The sequence below is a fragment of the Ylistrum balloti genome, unplaced genomic scaffold, assembly GCF_031769215.1.
Source record: "Ylistrum balloti isolate Yb309-2 unplaced genomic scaffold, AGI_CSIRO_Ybal_v1 Utg369674, whole genome shotgun sequence".
NCBI lineage: Eukaryota > Metazoa > Mollusca > Bivalvia > Pectinida > Pectinidae > Ylistrum > Ylistrum balloti.
In genome coordinates, this window is record NW_026781918.1 from 231678 (window position 1) to 243731 (window position 12054).

The window sequence follows — 12054 nt, forward strand, 5'->3', positions numbered from 1 at the left end:
ACAAAATAACGACAGATTGGAGAATACATTTGACAAATTTTATTAACATTATAAGTTTTCCAAATATATAGATATGTTGAATTAAAATGATAAATAAATTAACATGATAGTAGACACCTTTACATATATATATAAATATTTTAGAGGCAACTACATCGAGATCAGATACATTCAAGTGATTTAAGCATGCCTATCCTTATAAGGAACTCATTCTATTAACTAATATAATGTATAAAAATGATACCTAAAACAATCGGAATTATTAACATGGTATTGATACGTTTTCGATGTTTTCTTGCTCTGGGTTTCTTTATAATGTCTCTTTCACAGTATGTTCAAACAAAATTCAACCTCATAAGCCTGTATGAACCACGTGAAAACGCTAATTGTGGACCCTCTTACATTTGTTCCAATGAGTATATATTCTATTTAGGTATATCACAGTTAAGCACTAAACTTGCACGTAATATAATAACAATTTAATTCGTCATGACAACACTGAACCTAGTTTCCAAACCAGGAAGTTTAAAGTCTTGTTTGTTTCGCTATGTATTACAGTTAGGTATATCACAGTTAAATATGAATTCTTTGACATACAGTCATTTCTGTCCTTATAGTGTCACTGTTTTAGTTTATCCATTTTGTTTATTTTGCTGTTTAAAAGGTGTTAGACACTTAACATTTTATCGAAGTTGTCTGAAAGTGGGAAGACCTTAGGACGACCTGGTTTGATATTAGGCAGTTTTCAACATCAATACAGAAGACTGTGAAACTACTCACAAAACCGTATAACATCACATATACATTTATAATACTTACAAGTACAAACCATACAAATCTTTGTAACAAAACGTCAAGTAACAGTGCGCTCAAAATGTATACATTGAAACTTTAAATGACAATGTTTCCATTTTAAGTTATGTGTGAAAGAGTGAAAGACTACTAATGATCTACATACACAGCGACTTGTTGTATCCGTGATGTTAGCATCGTCATTGAAAGAGTCCATTACTTTTGCTAATGGGGCGAATATACTTTTTCTGTATTATATTTGTCTTCATCGTTTATCAATAAGCCGATAATGGCATCAAAATCGTTTATATGAATGATACAGCACCTAAAATGGCCATTTGATATTGGTTGAGAGCTACAAACACTAGGTCATGAACTATATATTAACACGTTATTGAGAAAATTTCCGGTGCCAGATTCTATCTCGATTGAATCTCCTCCTATAACGAGTGATGTAATATCTGCTTTTCAATATTGGAATAAAGGAAACAAAACAACAGGAAACGATAAAGTTTAATAATTTATCAAAGCTAACACTACCCAAACAGCTAGAAATGAAATAAAAATCCTCTTAACATGAAATATGACTCTACTTCGTCTGTAATCAGAGGGCAGGTGTTTAAACATGTGTGTAATACGAGAGGAGAAAAGCAATATATTCATTTCCCCTTTAGTACACAGAAATGTATCCCCTAGGTATAATTAATTTGATTACCATAACAACTATATCATAACAGGAAGTGACCAAGGGAGCACGTGATATGACACAAAACACTTCTAAGACCACACTCCTATTGATGGTATATCAATCACAATTTTTCTTTTTACCAACAAAATGATTGAAATGGATGACAAAATCATTTCATCATGTCTGTTTTCTTGACAGGAAATAGGTTTTCATGGGTGTTGGCTTTCCCTTCATTTTCGTCTCCCCTTTGTAAGTTAGCTCGATACTAGGATCAAAACAATCCTTATCTTCTGTTAAGTATCTGGAAATCGAAAGTATAAAATACATTTAATACATGCACTATTTTTAGTATAAATTCTAGTTTACATCTACTATTCTTTTTGAGTTTTATTTCGTTTTGCTCATTAACAAATCTGGTCGAAAGTGTTCACTTCGAGTTTCGAAATTCTAAGCATTTCATATGGATTGTTTTACCTCTGTATATCAAACACCTGCTTTTAACGACCTTGTCTCTCTGTAACGTTACTCTGTTACTGAGTAGTCACGCATTATTGGGGTCAATACTACTTACTTATGAGCATACTCTGACACATTGATTCGCCCCTTTTCTCCGGTTGTTTCCGTCCTACTCGTCAGGTTGACGGTGTTTCCGAACAGACAATATCTGGGCATGCGCTTCCCGATAACCCCAGTCACCACTTCACCGGAATGGATACCAATAGTTGTCTAAAAAGGACAAACGACGTGCGTTGTAAAGACAAACTCAAGTTGTGAGCTACAGTTTACAGTGCGGGAATGTGTGTGTGTGTGTTTTTTTTTTTCTTTTCTTTTCTTTACATACTATACTCTGATATTTTGTTAAGTTGCCTTATTTAGATTTAATACTGCATAATTTGCAATGATTCACCATGTGTGCCATAACATTGTTGATTACCCGACCTTACATCGATTCATCATCCGATCGAGCTTAAAAAATATAAAGCTCAACTTTTTGTCACGTATGACAATACCAGAATTGGATTCCTTAAAAAATAGGCAATTTTCTCACGATTCAATATCAAATGGGATTTGAGGATGAAATTGATCGTTTGCTCTGATTTCAATTTGATTCACAAAGAAAAAGAAAAAAAGCAGATAAAATGAGTCAGAGTCTTGGAATTTCAACTTACAACAATCTTGTTTCCATCCGGGTCAATTAGATCCTTCGATATATCCATCATATCCAGAGCCAGGCGCGCTATGCACAGGGTATGCTCATTGCACGGTACAGGAAGCCCGCTTACTGCCATGTACTTGTCTCCTACAGTTTCCACCTAGTCAATAAATATTGTGTCCTGTATATTATGTACAGTTAATGTAAATATGTTCTAAGCTTCATTTAAATATCTATGAATACCAATAGGAAATTCGTGTAATTAAACTTCAATAATCAAAATCATTTACATAAACCGGAAATAGATGGAAACTGTTAAGAACGGCACAGTTTGAAGCCATTTTCAGGTTTGGACGCATAATGATTTCCACTTGATCTTCTTGGTCAAACGTCTGAAACCTTAGCAACCACGTATATTAAGTGGGTCATCAACGAATGCGTCTATGAATACATTCCTGATGCCTCTATATGCCATATCGACACATTATATACATAGTTATAGATATGAAAGACAGTTTATTGTAATATTGCCAACCAATCAAGTTGGTTATAATTACCTTATAAACATCCGGGTTATTTCCAAGCAAATCGTCAAATTTCGTATAGACAATATTCAAAAGTTTAACTATCAGTTCGGCTCCTTTGGCGTCAGAGTGCCTAGCACAAAACTCGTTGAAGTCTTTGATACCGCTGAACAAGATGGTGACCTTCTCAAACTTTTTAGCAGGAACTGGACGTTGATGACGGAGCTCGTGAGCTACTGACTCCGGAAGTATCGAGTACATCAACCTAAGGAATAACAATACAATTTACAATTAAAATGGACTTGTTAGGACTAATTAAGTTTGACAATGTCCAACATAATCAAATACCAATAAACAATTCTGAACTTTGGATTTCGAGAATTTAAACTATCTTCAAGACATATGACTATATCATACACTACTGAAGGCTTATCAAAGAAATACAATGGAGATTTTGGCAACGATGTTGATTAAACCAACAGGTCCATATCTCTTCCCTGTTAATTGCCGGAATTTTACTGATTAGGCAAGACTGAGGCATGGTCGTCTAAGCTCCACGGCAACACGACATAGAGTACATGTAGTAGCGAGTGATCCCATTCAAATGTGGTTTGGGAATCGCGAAAAGCGTTTGGGAGTCAATGTATCATTAGCCGAACATCAACAGGAAAGTCTAATTAGGTGCTGCGAGCATCAGCTTGCTATTAGGGTAAACCTATTCACCAATTTAGATATGTCGATATTCGATAGTCTGAAAATCAATTTGTCGTAACTGGAGTTAAATTAGTAAGTGTGACCACGGAAACATAAAGTGCATCACGGTAGTTATATGTTCCACCGAAATATTCATTTCCCAAAACGAAAGTACATGTATGTATATTATTTGTCAAGGTGCGAAGTAAAGCTTTTTATTTTTGTCATGGCAGTAGTACATCTTTAACGAGACTTAGATAATCCTCAATGAAAGTATAAGAACCAGCACGACACGGAAAACTGCTACGGAAAACGACAAAAAATGAATTTCAAAGACGCGGAAGTATGAAAAGGAGCAATCATGACATGGAAAATGAGAATAGGGTTCATGTGCACCTACAAATTGCATTGCGTAATACGTAATTGATTCGTTCATTGTAGTAATTCCAAAAACAAAAAAAAACAAAAAAGAATCAAAATTGACGTATAGCATATTTTGCATTTTAAATAAATTTGTTTTTTATGATTTAACAGTTGGGGTAGAAACAATTATTTGCTGGATTGGTTTGAAGCGGTATATATTATATAGCAGCTTGTACATAAGCCAATAAAACAGCTTGAAACCCGTCGGTAAAGACAAGGAGCACCAATTCAATTCGATTAACGAATGGAAATAAGATTAAAATCGATAGATCATTTATCATATAGAACAATTACATCTAATATGAGTTTGCATTAAAGATTGTTAAGAGCTTTGACATTCCAGAATGTTGATGAATTATCTGTTTCCTCAATCCATGGCATGAATAGATCCACTGTGGACTGAATCAGATTGATGGAAAGATATCGACAAAATATTGTCTAGCAAATATTAACAGTAACAATATGGGTCAAGTTTGATTTATTTATTGATAAATAGTATCAAAGGTTATACAGGTCAAGGTTACATCTAAAATAACATCATAGCTCAGTTTTCAATTAATATGTATGATAATTGGATTGATCTTAATCAGTTTACAGAAAAAATATTATTGAACTATTCCTGATATCTATGTTAGGTCTAGTATATATAAATATTGACAGTAACGATTAAGCCTCCGAAGAGTTAATGCCAGGGTACACATCTGCCAATACTATCAAGGATAAAATTATTGCAGTGGTGATGCTTGGAATATGTTCTTTTCTTCAGCGACGAAATATTGTCATTTATAAAACGACGAACACTTGTTTTTCAGACCATCAAATACATGATTAAAATCTCGGAGCGCAAGCAACACAAATGTCAAATGTTCGTGTTATTTCAACATTTGAAAGACAAAATACAAGAAACTACACTTTTAAAGTGATTAATTCTTATCCGAACTACGTCAACCAGTTATACGTGCAAGTTAAAAAACTTGATTGATGTGGTATATAGTGGTATCATTTGTTTTGTTTTTTATTTACAAATAAACATAAACATGCTGGTGAAAACTCCTCTAAACTCAGCCCACGAAATGCTTCCTCTGACTTTCTACAATACATTTATTTTTTTAGGTATGAGGACAGGCAGGTATCTAAGTTTGGTTTTTCAGTATATCTTGAACTCAGTAAGATCAAATATGATACTGTGTTTTCTATCAAATTTTAGTATAGACTCGTTTATCTGATAAATAGTCATACATACTGAACATTTATCAAGTTTATCTATATTCTATAGTCATATGAAAGCTTCGTTAATTTCCGTTTTTAACAGAAACAAATTTGAAAGCAGAATTGCAAAAAACAATAAGTATGTTCTATAGTTTAATTGTGATCGTCAACAAATACATCCAGTGATTGCATTATCATCCTTAGGATAAGAAAACATTCTGTACCACGACGTTCGCTGAATGCATGGCCATGTCACTGTGGAAACATTTCGTTTTTCCAACTCTGGCTCATATCTTTAGCAGTCTAAGACTGTGTTGATATAAGTCTTCTCTGTGTGTCTAAAATTCTTCCTCGACTTAAAAGACATGTACAAATGATTTACGAAATGTGTCATTAAAGTGCAAATGTGATTACAGGCTTCCATTTTTGCTTAACATTATTTCGGCCATCGAAAGATACCTTATGCAGAACTCTTGACATGCCTGTATATTTTTTTTTCTAATATTCAGTTTTTATAACACAGTACAAGGTTAAGATGTGAAAATATGTATACAGTTGTCTCGGCGAACTAAAGCGCTGTAGGCATCAGTCTGCCAAGACGCCAATACAGTTCACTAAAGCCAATCTTATCGAAGATGATGGTTCAACCCTTGTCTGATTCTCGGATCTGCAAAAATCGCATGAACGACGAGAATGATATACGATGAACCCTTACAACAACACTCCGTGACTCCTCGGAATTTTTATACAATTATATCGTGGATGTTTTGTTGATGAACGTATTATTTACGTGGTTGAAAAGACGCATGCGGGTATGCAAAATCAAACTTTTCTCAAAATATCATTACAGGAAGACGAATGTCACGAAATCATTTTCTGATTGAATTAAGACTTATATATTTCAAAGCTAAATGGGTGAAAAAAACGAACAAGAAAATTTGTTGCGGTCATAACGTTATGAAACAACAAAATAAAACCATTACAGTGATGACTTATCACTGGTATACAAAAGACCACAGGTAACGTAAACATCACACTCTCAGCATGGAATACTCATAGCAACACGCATCAACACCGGTCACTTTTCGTGACAAGACCACGGTTTAATTATAGCGGAATAACAAATAGAGACGTAATGAAATTGTTGTGTTCTTTGTTCCATCGCACACATGGGACACTCGGGCATGTTTGTGACGTGTAGGGCACTCGCTGTCTGGGTCACGCAGAAAAACATTCTCGTACTTATTGGAATTACACGTGTTGTGCATGAGAACATCATTACTACCGAGTAGTAAATCTTGGTGCATAAGATTTGAAGAATTCAATAGTTATATGTTGAAGATGAGTATATAAAACAACAATGTTATACCAACATGTCAACATAAGCACAATTCAAACTCAAGTTCAACAACAGTAGAGGAAATTATGAACGAAAGAAAGATTTACATGGAGACTCCTAAAACAGTAAAATGAGAATGATACCAGGTGTTCCGGGAGAGAAAGCGTATTTTGGTGCTTCATCTACAACACCCGCCATGTAAACCTAAGTGAATCCATGTCAGTAATGTTACGTTTTAAAAAAAGACTAGGTATTTAACAACGGAACCAACAGGCAACCTAACGAGCATCAAACACGACCAGCTTCATATCGCACAAAGAAATAGAACATTTCTCAAGGAGATCACTATGACGACCGTAAAATTTCAACGTAATTTTAGTCAACCTTTATCTTTACTTCAAATCGAAATAACTTCTGAGTTAGCATTTTTACGATTGTGCCCTATTTCGTTTCACGAATGTACAGTAAGATAACGGAAGACAAATGAGATTTTAGGGAATCCTGTCTTAACATTAACACTTTAAACAGAATGCACATGTCTTTTCCTGAAGAGTACAAATCCAATGAGGAGTCAAGCAGACCATTAGTTGAAGTCTACCCTGTAGTCGTGTGTCTAGCCGGGCCTTAACTTGGAAGTCTACTCTCTCATTATGTGAGACGGATGTATGCTTATCAATAATCATTGACACATATTTAAGGAAATATACAACATGCCAGTGATTTCTTATTCATATCAAGAAATCGAAAATAAAATTGATTGCACGTTTCTGTAGTGGCGGCGTGATGACTAGATGTGAAGTTAAAGCGTTATAACTCGTTTCGACATTGGCAACAATAACCTTGCCTTTGATATAATGATTTAGAAGCAGAGAGGGAGAGAGAGTTCGAAACGTAAATATATCACTAGGTGGTGACAGCAAACACAACAAGCACCGAGACAGTATTATTGACTAGAAATTTATGTTACAATATAATTTTGCTAAAATCGTTAATATTTATAAAGCTAATCAAGTATTAAGGGCATTCGAAGTTTGAAATAATATATGACACCTAATATCCTTCTTGGAGACATCAGCAGATGAAAGCTTACTTGATTGTTTTTTTATATTTCATCGATTGCACACAATGCTTCCATGAACATACAGTTCTCCCACAGTCGTGCTTAATCCCAACATAAAACATTGTCACAAGCCATGAATATTTATCAACAGTACCTTTCTTTCCTCCGAGTACTTGACAAAACATCAGGTAAATGTATCATAACATCAATGTTTAACATTGAAAGAACATCAGTTACCGTAGTGGAATATGTGTAAAATTTATTGTACAAATCTACTTATGAGAGAGGATTTTTTAATGTTTTCATACCTGTCAGTTTCCTTCTTTTCATGCTCAAGTTCTCTATGAGTCTGCTGCAACTGGTCGTTGAGAATCTCCAGTTTCTGAGTGAGTTTGTACCCTGCGGCAAACTGCTCTGATAGCAATACCAGATCCCTCGTAGCATCATGAAGAGGTATATCACTAATATATAGTCCTCTTCTTCCCAGATCGTCTAGATTAGCAACGCTAGGTGAACACATGAACAACAGACAGTCTGATTCTGGCACGTAGATCATTTGTCCCTTCAGACGCATGCGTGAGTTTTCATCTTTGTCCACAAAGAGTCCTCCAACTCCGATTTGCTTTACCCTTAGCACAAACACGGTGTTGATGTGAGACAAAATGTGATCAAATTCAAAATTCATATGTGGCCGGACCATGTCAAAGAGGTCGTCAATTTTTGCACCTTTCTTGGTTGTGTTGGGAATCACTCTAAGCAGAGAACTTCCAACTTGCTGGATTTCCATCTTTCGATCAAACAGGATATGAAAGGGGAACGCCCGACTAAATGTAGCGGGACTAATCTTTTTCTCATGGGAAAGATTATGTTCGAATTCGTTCAATTCGGCCTTGGTGGCCATGTCCTTTGAGGCATCGTCAACAATAACGAATTGCACATGATCACAGTCCTCGCCTTTTTCTCTGAGAATCTCTACCTGCACTTCTGCCTGATGTAGCTGCTTGGCAACTGTTTTCACTATACCTTTGACGATATGTTCTAAACCTGGTCTATCAGAATAGTAGTGTAGAACGGTTGCACCGTCACTTTCCCGCTCTGTGCACCGGAAGGACGGAGCGCGCATGCCTGGATAAATCGTAGCGAGATGGTCGTGAAGGGCGTCGAGGTTTTGAAGGAAGTCTTTTGTAGTACCGCCTAAGACTTGCAAAATTTTGTCATACCCTGATTCTTGACAGAATTCGAAGAACATCTTGCCGAACATTTCCAAAATGGTATTAGCGGGTGTGTCTGAAACCAGTTGAAACGTTGAAACGTTACATTTCAAATAGTTCAATGTCATACATGAAATAGATATAACCACAATCACAACGAAAAAAAAAAGTATTCATAGTCCACATTTCTAACGATGCCAGAAGCTTACCAATATCACATTCATATCACTGGGATTTCGTTCTCGGACGTGTTGTATGGAGATGATCCATGTTTTGGGCAAAATAAAAGTTACCTAAAACTAATGTTATTTCTCCTCAGTGATTATCAAACAAGTTATATCTTGATGTTGACACTAATTAATCTTGATAACAACCGTGACAATCTCTCATAACTGTTCAGATCGGGGAACGATTTATTCATCTTGGATATTACTCTTAAAATCGTCAGTTGCCAAAATAGGTTTAAAAACGTTGCTTTAAAAATCTACTACTCCCACTAATATGACGGGCTCCGAGAGAGATTTTCGTAATGGTGCGTCATTTATATTCTTTGAAATCCAACCGTGTGTTAAGCATGCGAACTGCATTTGGAACGTCTTTTTTAGTAGCGTGGATGAGATCATTAACCCACAATAACGGATCAGAGAAGTTAATCTAATGACTGAAACGGTTCCTGGTAATATTTTCAGTGCCTTTTCGTAAGCTTTACGGCTTCTATAAAAAAAACATCTTGTCATTGATAGATTGATTTACAAAGTAGGTTGAAAGACAAGAAAATCTTAAGGGCTTGACTGATCTGGTTTGCTGACCTTGACATTGTTTACCAAAACAGTAATGGTAGATAACATAAAATGACAAGATGGCCAAGCTTCTTCAATTTCTCATTACACATAAGTACGACCATCCGCCGACGTTAAGGAGACAGTATTTTTTACCGGAACTGCTATAATTTGCGCTCGGTAACAAAATTTCTTAAGAAGAATTTACGACAAATTAAATAAACTCAATCTCAGGCACAGATAGAAAAACGGGTGGTATTTAATGAGTAAATGGACAGTGATAAAATTTCTAATACGTTAAAATCCTGCGGTCGATTCGTGGGAGTTTCATTGCATTGGAATTTGGTTCCTTTCACACTGAGTGTTAGTATTACATGATCGAAGTCGTTTTGAACTTCCGGTACGATAAAACCGTCCACAAATGAAATTACCGCCACGCTCGAATCGCCCGTGTTAGGAAAGAAGAGATCGGGCAATATTAACCCGAGCAGTATGGTTTGTTTATCATTCCATGCAAATGGGGTCAATGTTTTAGTCTGAGACCAGGCATAGAATAGGACTGATATTGTGTTGGGTCAGCCACCATGAGATAAGGTCAATGGACCACGATTGTTATATTTGTCGCACAAATATGACTATTGACTGCTAAGACCATTGTTATCTATTCAGGAACTGTCATAGTTTACAATCTGTTTTCGTCGATTATCTCACTTAGAACTTGATTGTGACGTCATGACATGGACAATGGCTTTACATCATCACCTCCAAAATGCTGAAAATGTTCAATATCTTTAAACTTATGTCATAAACGGTATCTTCAATTTGTTTTTATTTGTCTTGATTTTTTGTCTATTTTTTGCTCTCGTTACCTTCTAAGATTCATTATCTCTTATGAAATGAAAACCTTGAACATTTTGTGTATATGTTTAATTACGACAAGACAATAAACTTTGCACACATATATATTGTTATAATTGAATTTCGCATCAAATACACGTATATGCATTTGAAATGTATACCCTGACATGAAAATCACGCGTAAACCTATTACTTAGTAGTGATGGCGTCAAAATATCGATGAGTGTTGTTCTTTCAACCATTTTTGTGTATGCTTTGCTCTATACTGTTTGTCGTCCTATCAACTACGTCATTTAAGGACGGAATAATAGTTTGTCATGGTGCTTAATTGTTAATGTTTGAATGACAATTAATTCAAAACTGAATGATTGACGATTATTGCAACTTATTGAATCATTGCTGAACTATTAAAATGAACGCAGTGCTACCGTTTTCGCGTTTGATCTTTTCACCCTGGCGACAGACTCCAAAATGATGTGACGTTATGACACTACTTTACAATTATTGCATCAAACACTGTCATTACTGAAGTGTTGTTCCGTCAATATAATTTCAATAAAACTCAAAATAAAGTCACTTTCACAGGCAACATTTAATTCAATGACTAATGGTGTTGTCTAACGCATGCCTTCCGAAGCAACCATCCTCCCTTAATATGATGGACGATTTCAATGTGCTCAAAGTAAAATAGCACGGTCAAAAAAGCATTTATTAGTTTTAAAAATTACTGAGATTCACGACCCATTAAATCATCAATATTTTATGAAGGTTAAGTGAATATAATTTTTTATGATATTTAAAGGACTTTCTGCATGGTGGCACAAAACTGTTATGTCGTTAAGTCAGATAAATTAAAGTAAACGAATATTAATTGCGTAGAGGTAGTGTCTTGATTTTGATAAATGGTTTAGCTTAATGAAAGTCACTTTACAGATATGCATTAACAGTATTGGTAAGTCTTCAATGTCAGTTTTGTTCAATTAATATGCATTGGTATTCAAACTATTCTACAATTGCGATAGTTCCGGCATTTGGTAATATTGAATTTTTTTTATATGCCATGTAAAGAACATATATTACATAATAACTGGCCATCTAATGGTTTCACTTTTTATTTCTTTCTTTCCAGTCTTTATTGAAAACAAAAATTGTCAATGAGTAAATTATTTAAAATACTATTTATGTGAAAGACACTGTAGTCCTTGTCTTTCAAGACAAGGGGTTTTTTTTTGTAAAGGTTATGATATTTCTGTCTTCTTTAGTTGAAGATTCGCTACCTGTGTCCTTCATCGAGGATGTGATGATGCTGTTTTTAATTTGTTTAA

At 35.1% G+C, this 12054-nt stretch overlaps 1 protein-coding gene across 1 annotated transcript in view; it reads right to left on the reverse strand.

Moving 5' to 3' along the window:
- Positions 1-1657: 1657 nt before the first annotated feature.
- The window catches only part of LOC132563418 (guanylate cyclase soluble subunit beta-1-like), a 37453-nt gene continuing 27056 nt past the window's right edge, over positions 1658-12054 (reverse strand). The window contains exons 4-8 of the mRNA XM_060228181.1: positions 8190-9168; positions 3191-3422; positions 2650-2793; positions 2052-2206; positions 1658-1781 (exon numbers count right to left, since the gene is read on the reverse strand). Coding sequence (XP_060084164.1) covers positions 1658-1781; positions 2052-2206; positions 2650-2793; positions 3191-3422; positions 8190-9168 — 1634 coding nt within the window. The remainder of the gene's footprint in view (positions 1782-2051; positions 2207-2649; positions 2794-3190; positions 3423-8189; positions 9169-12054) is intronic.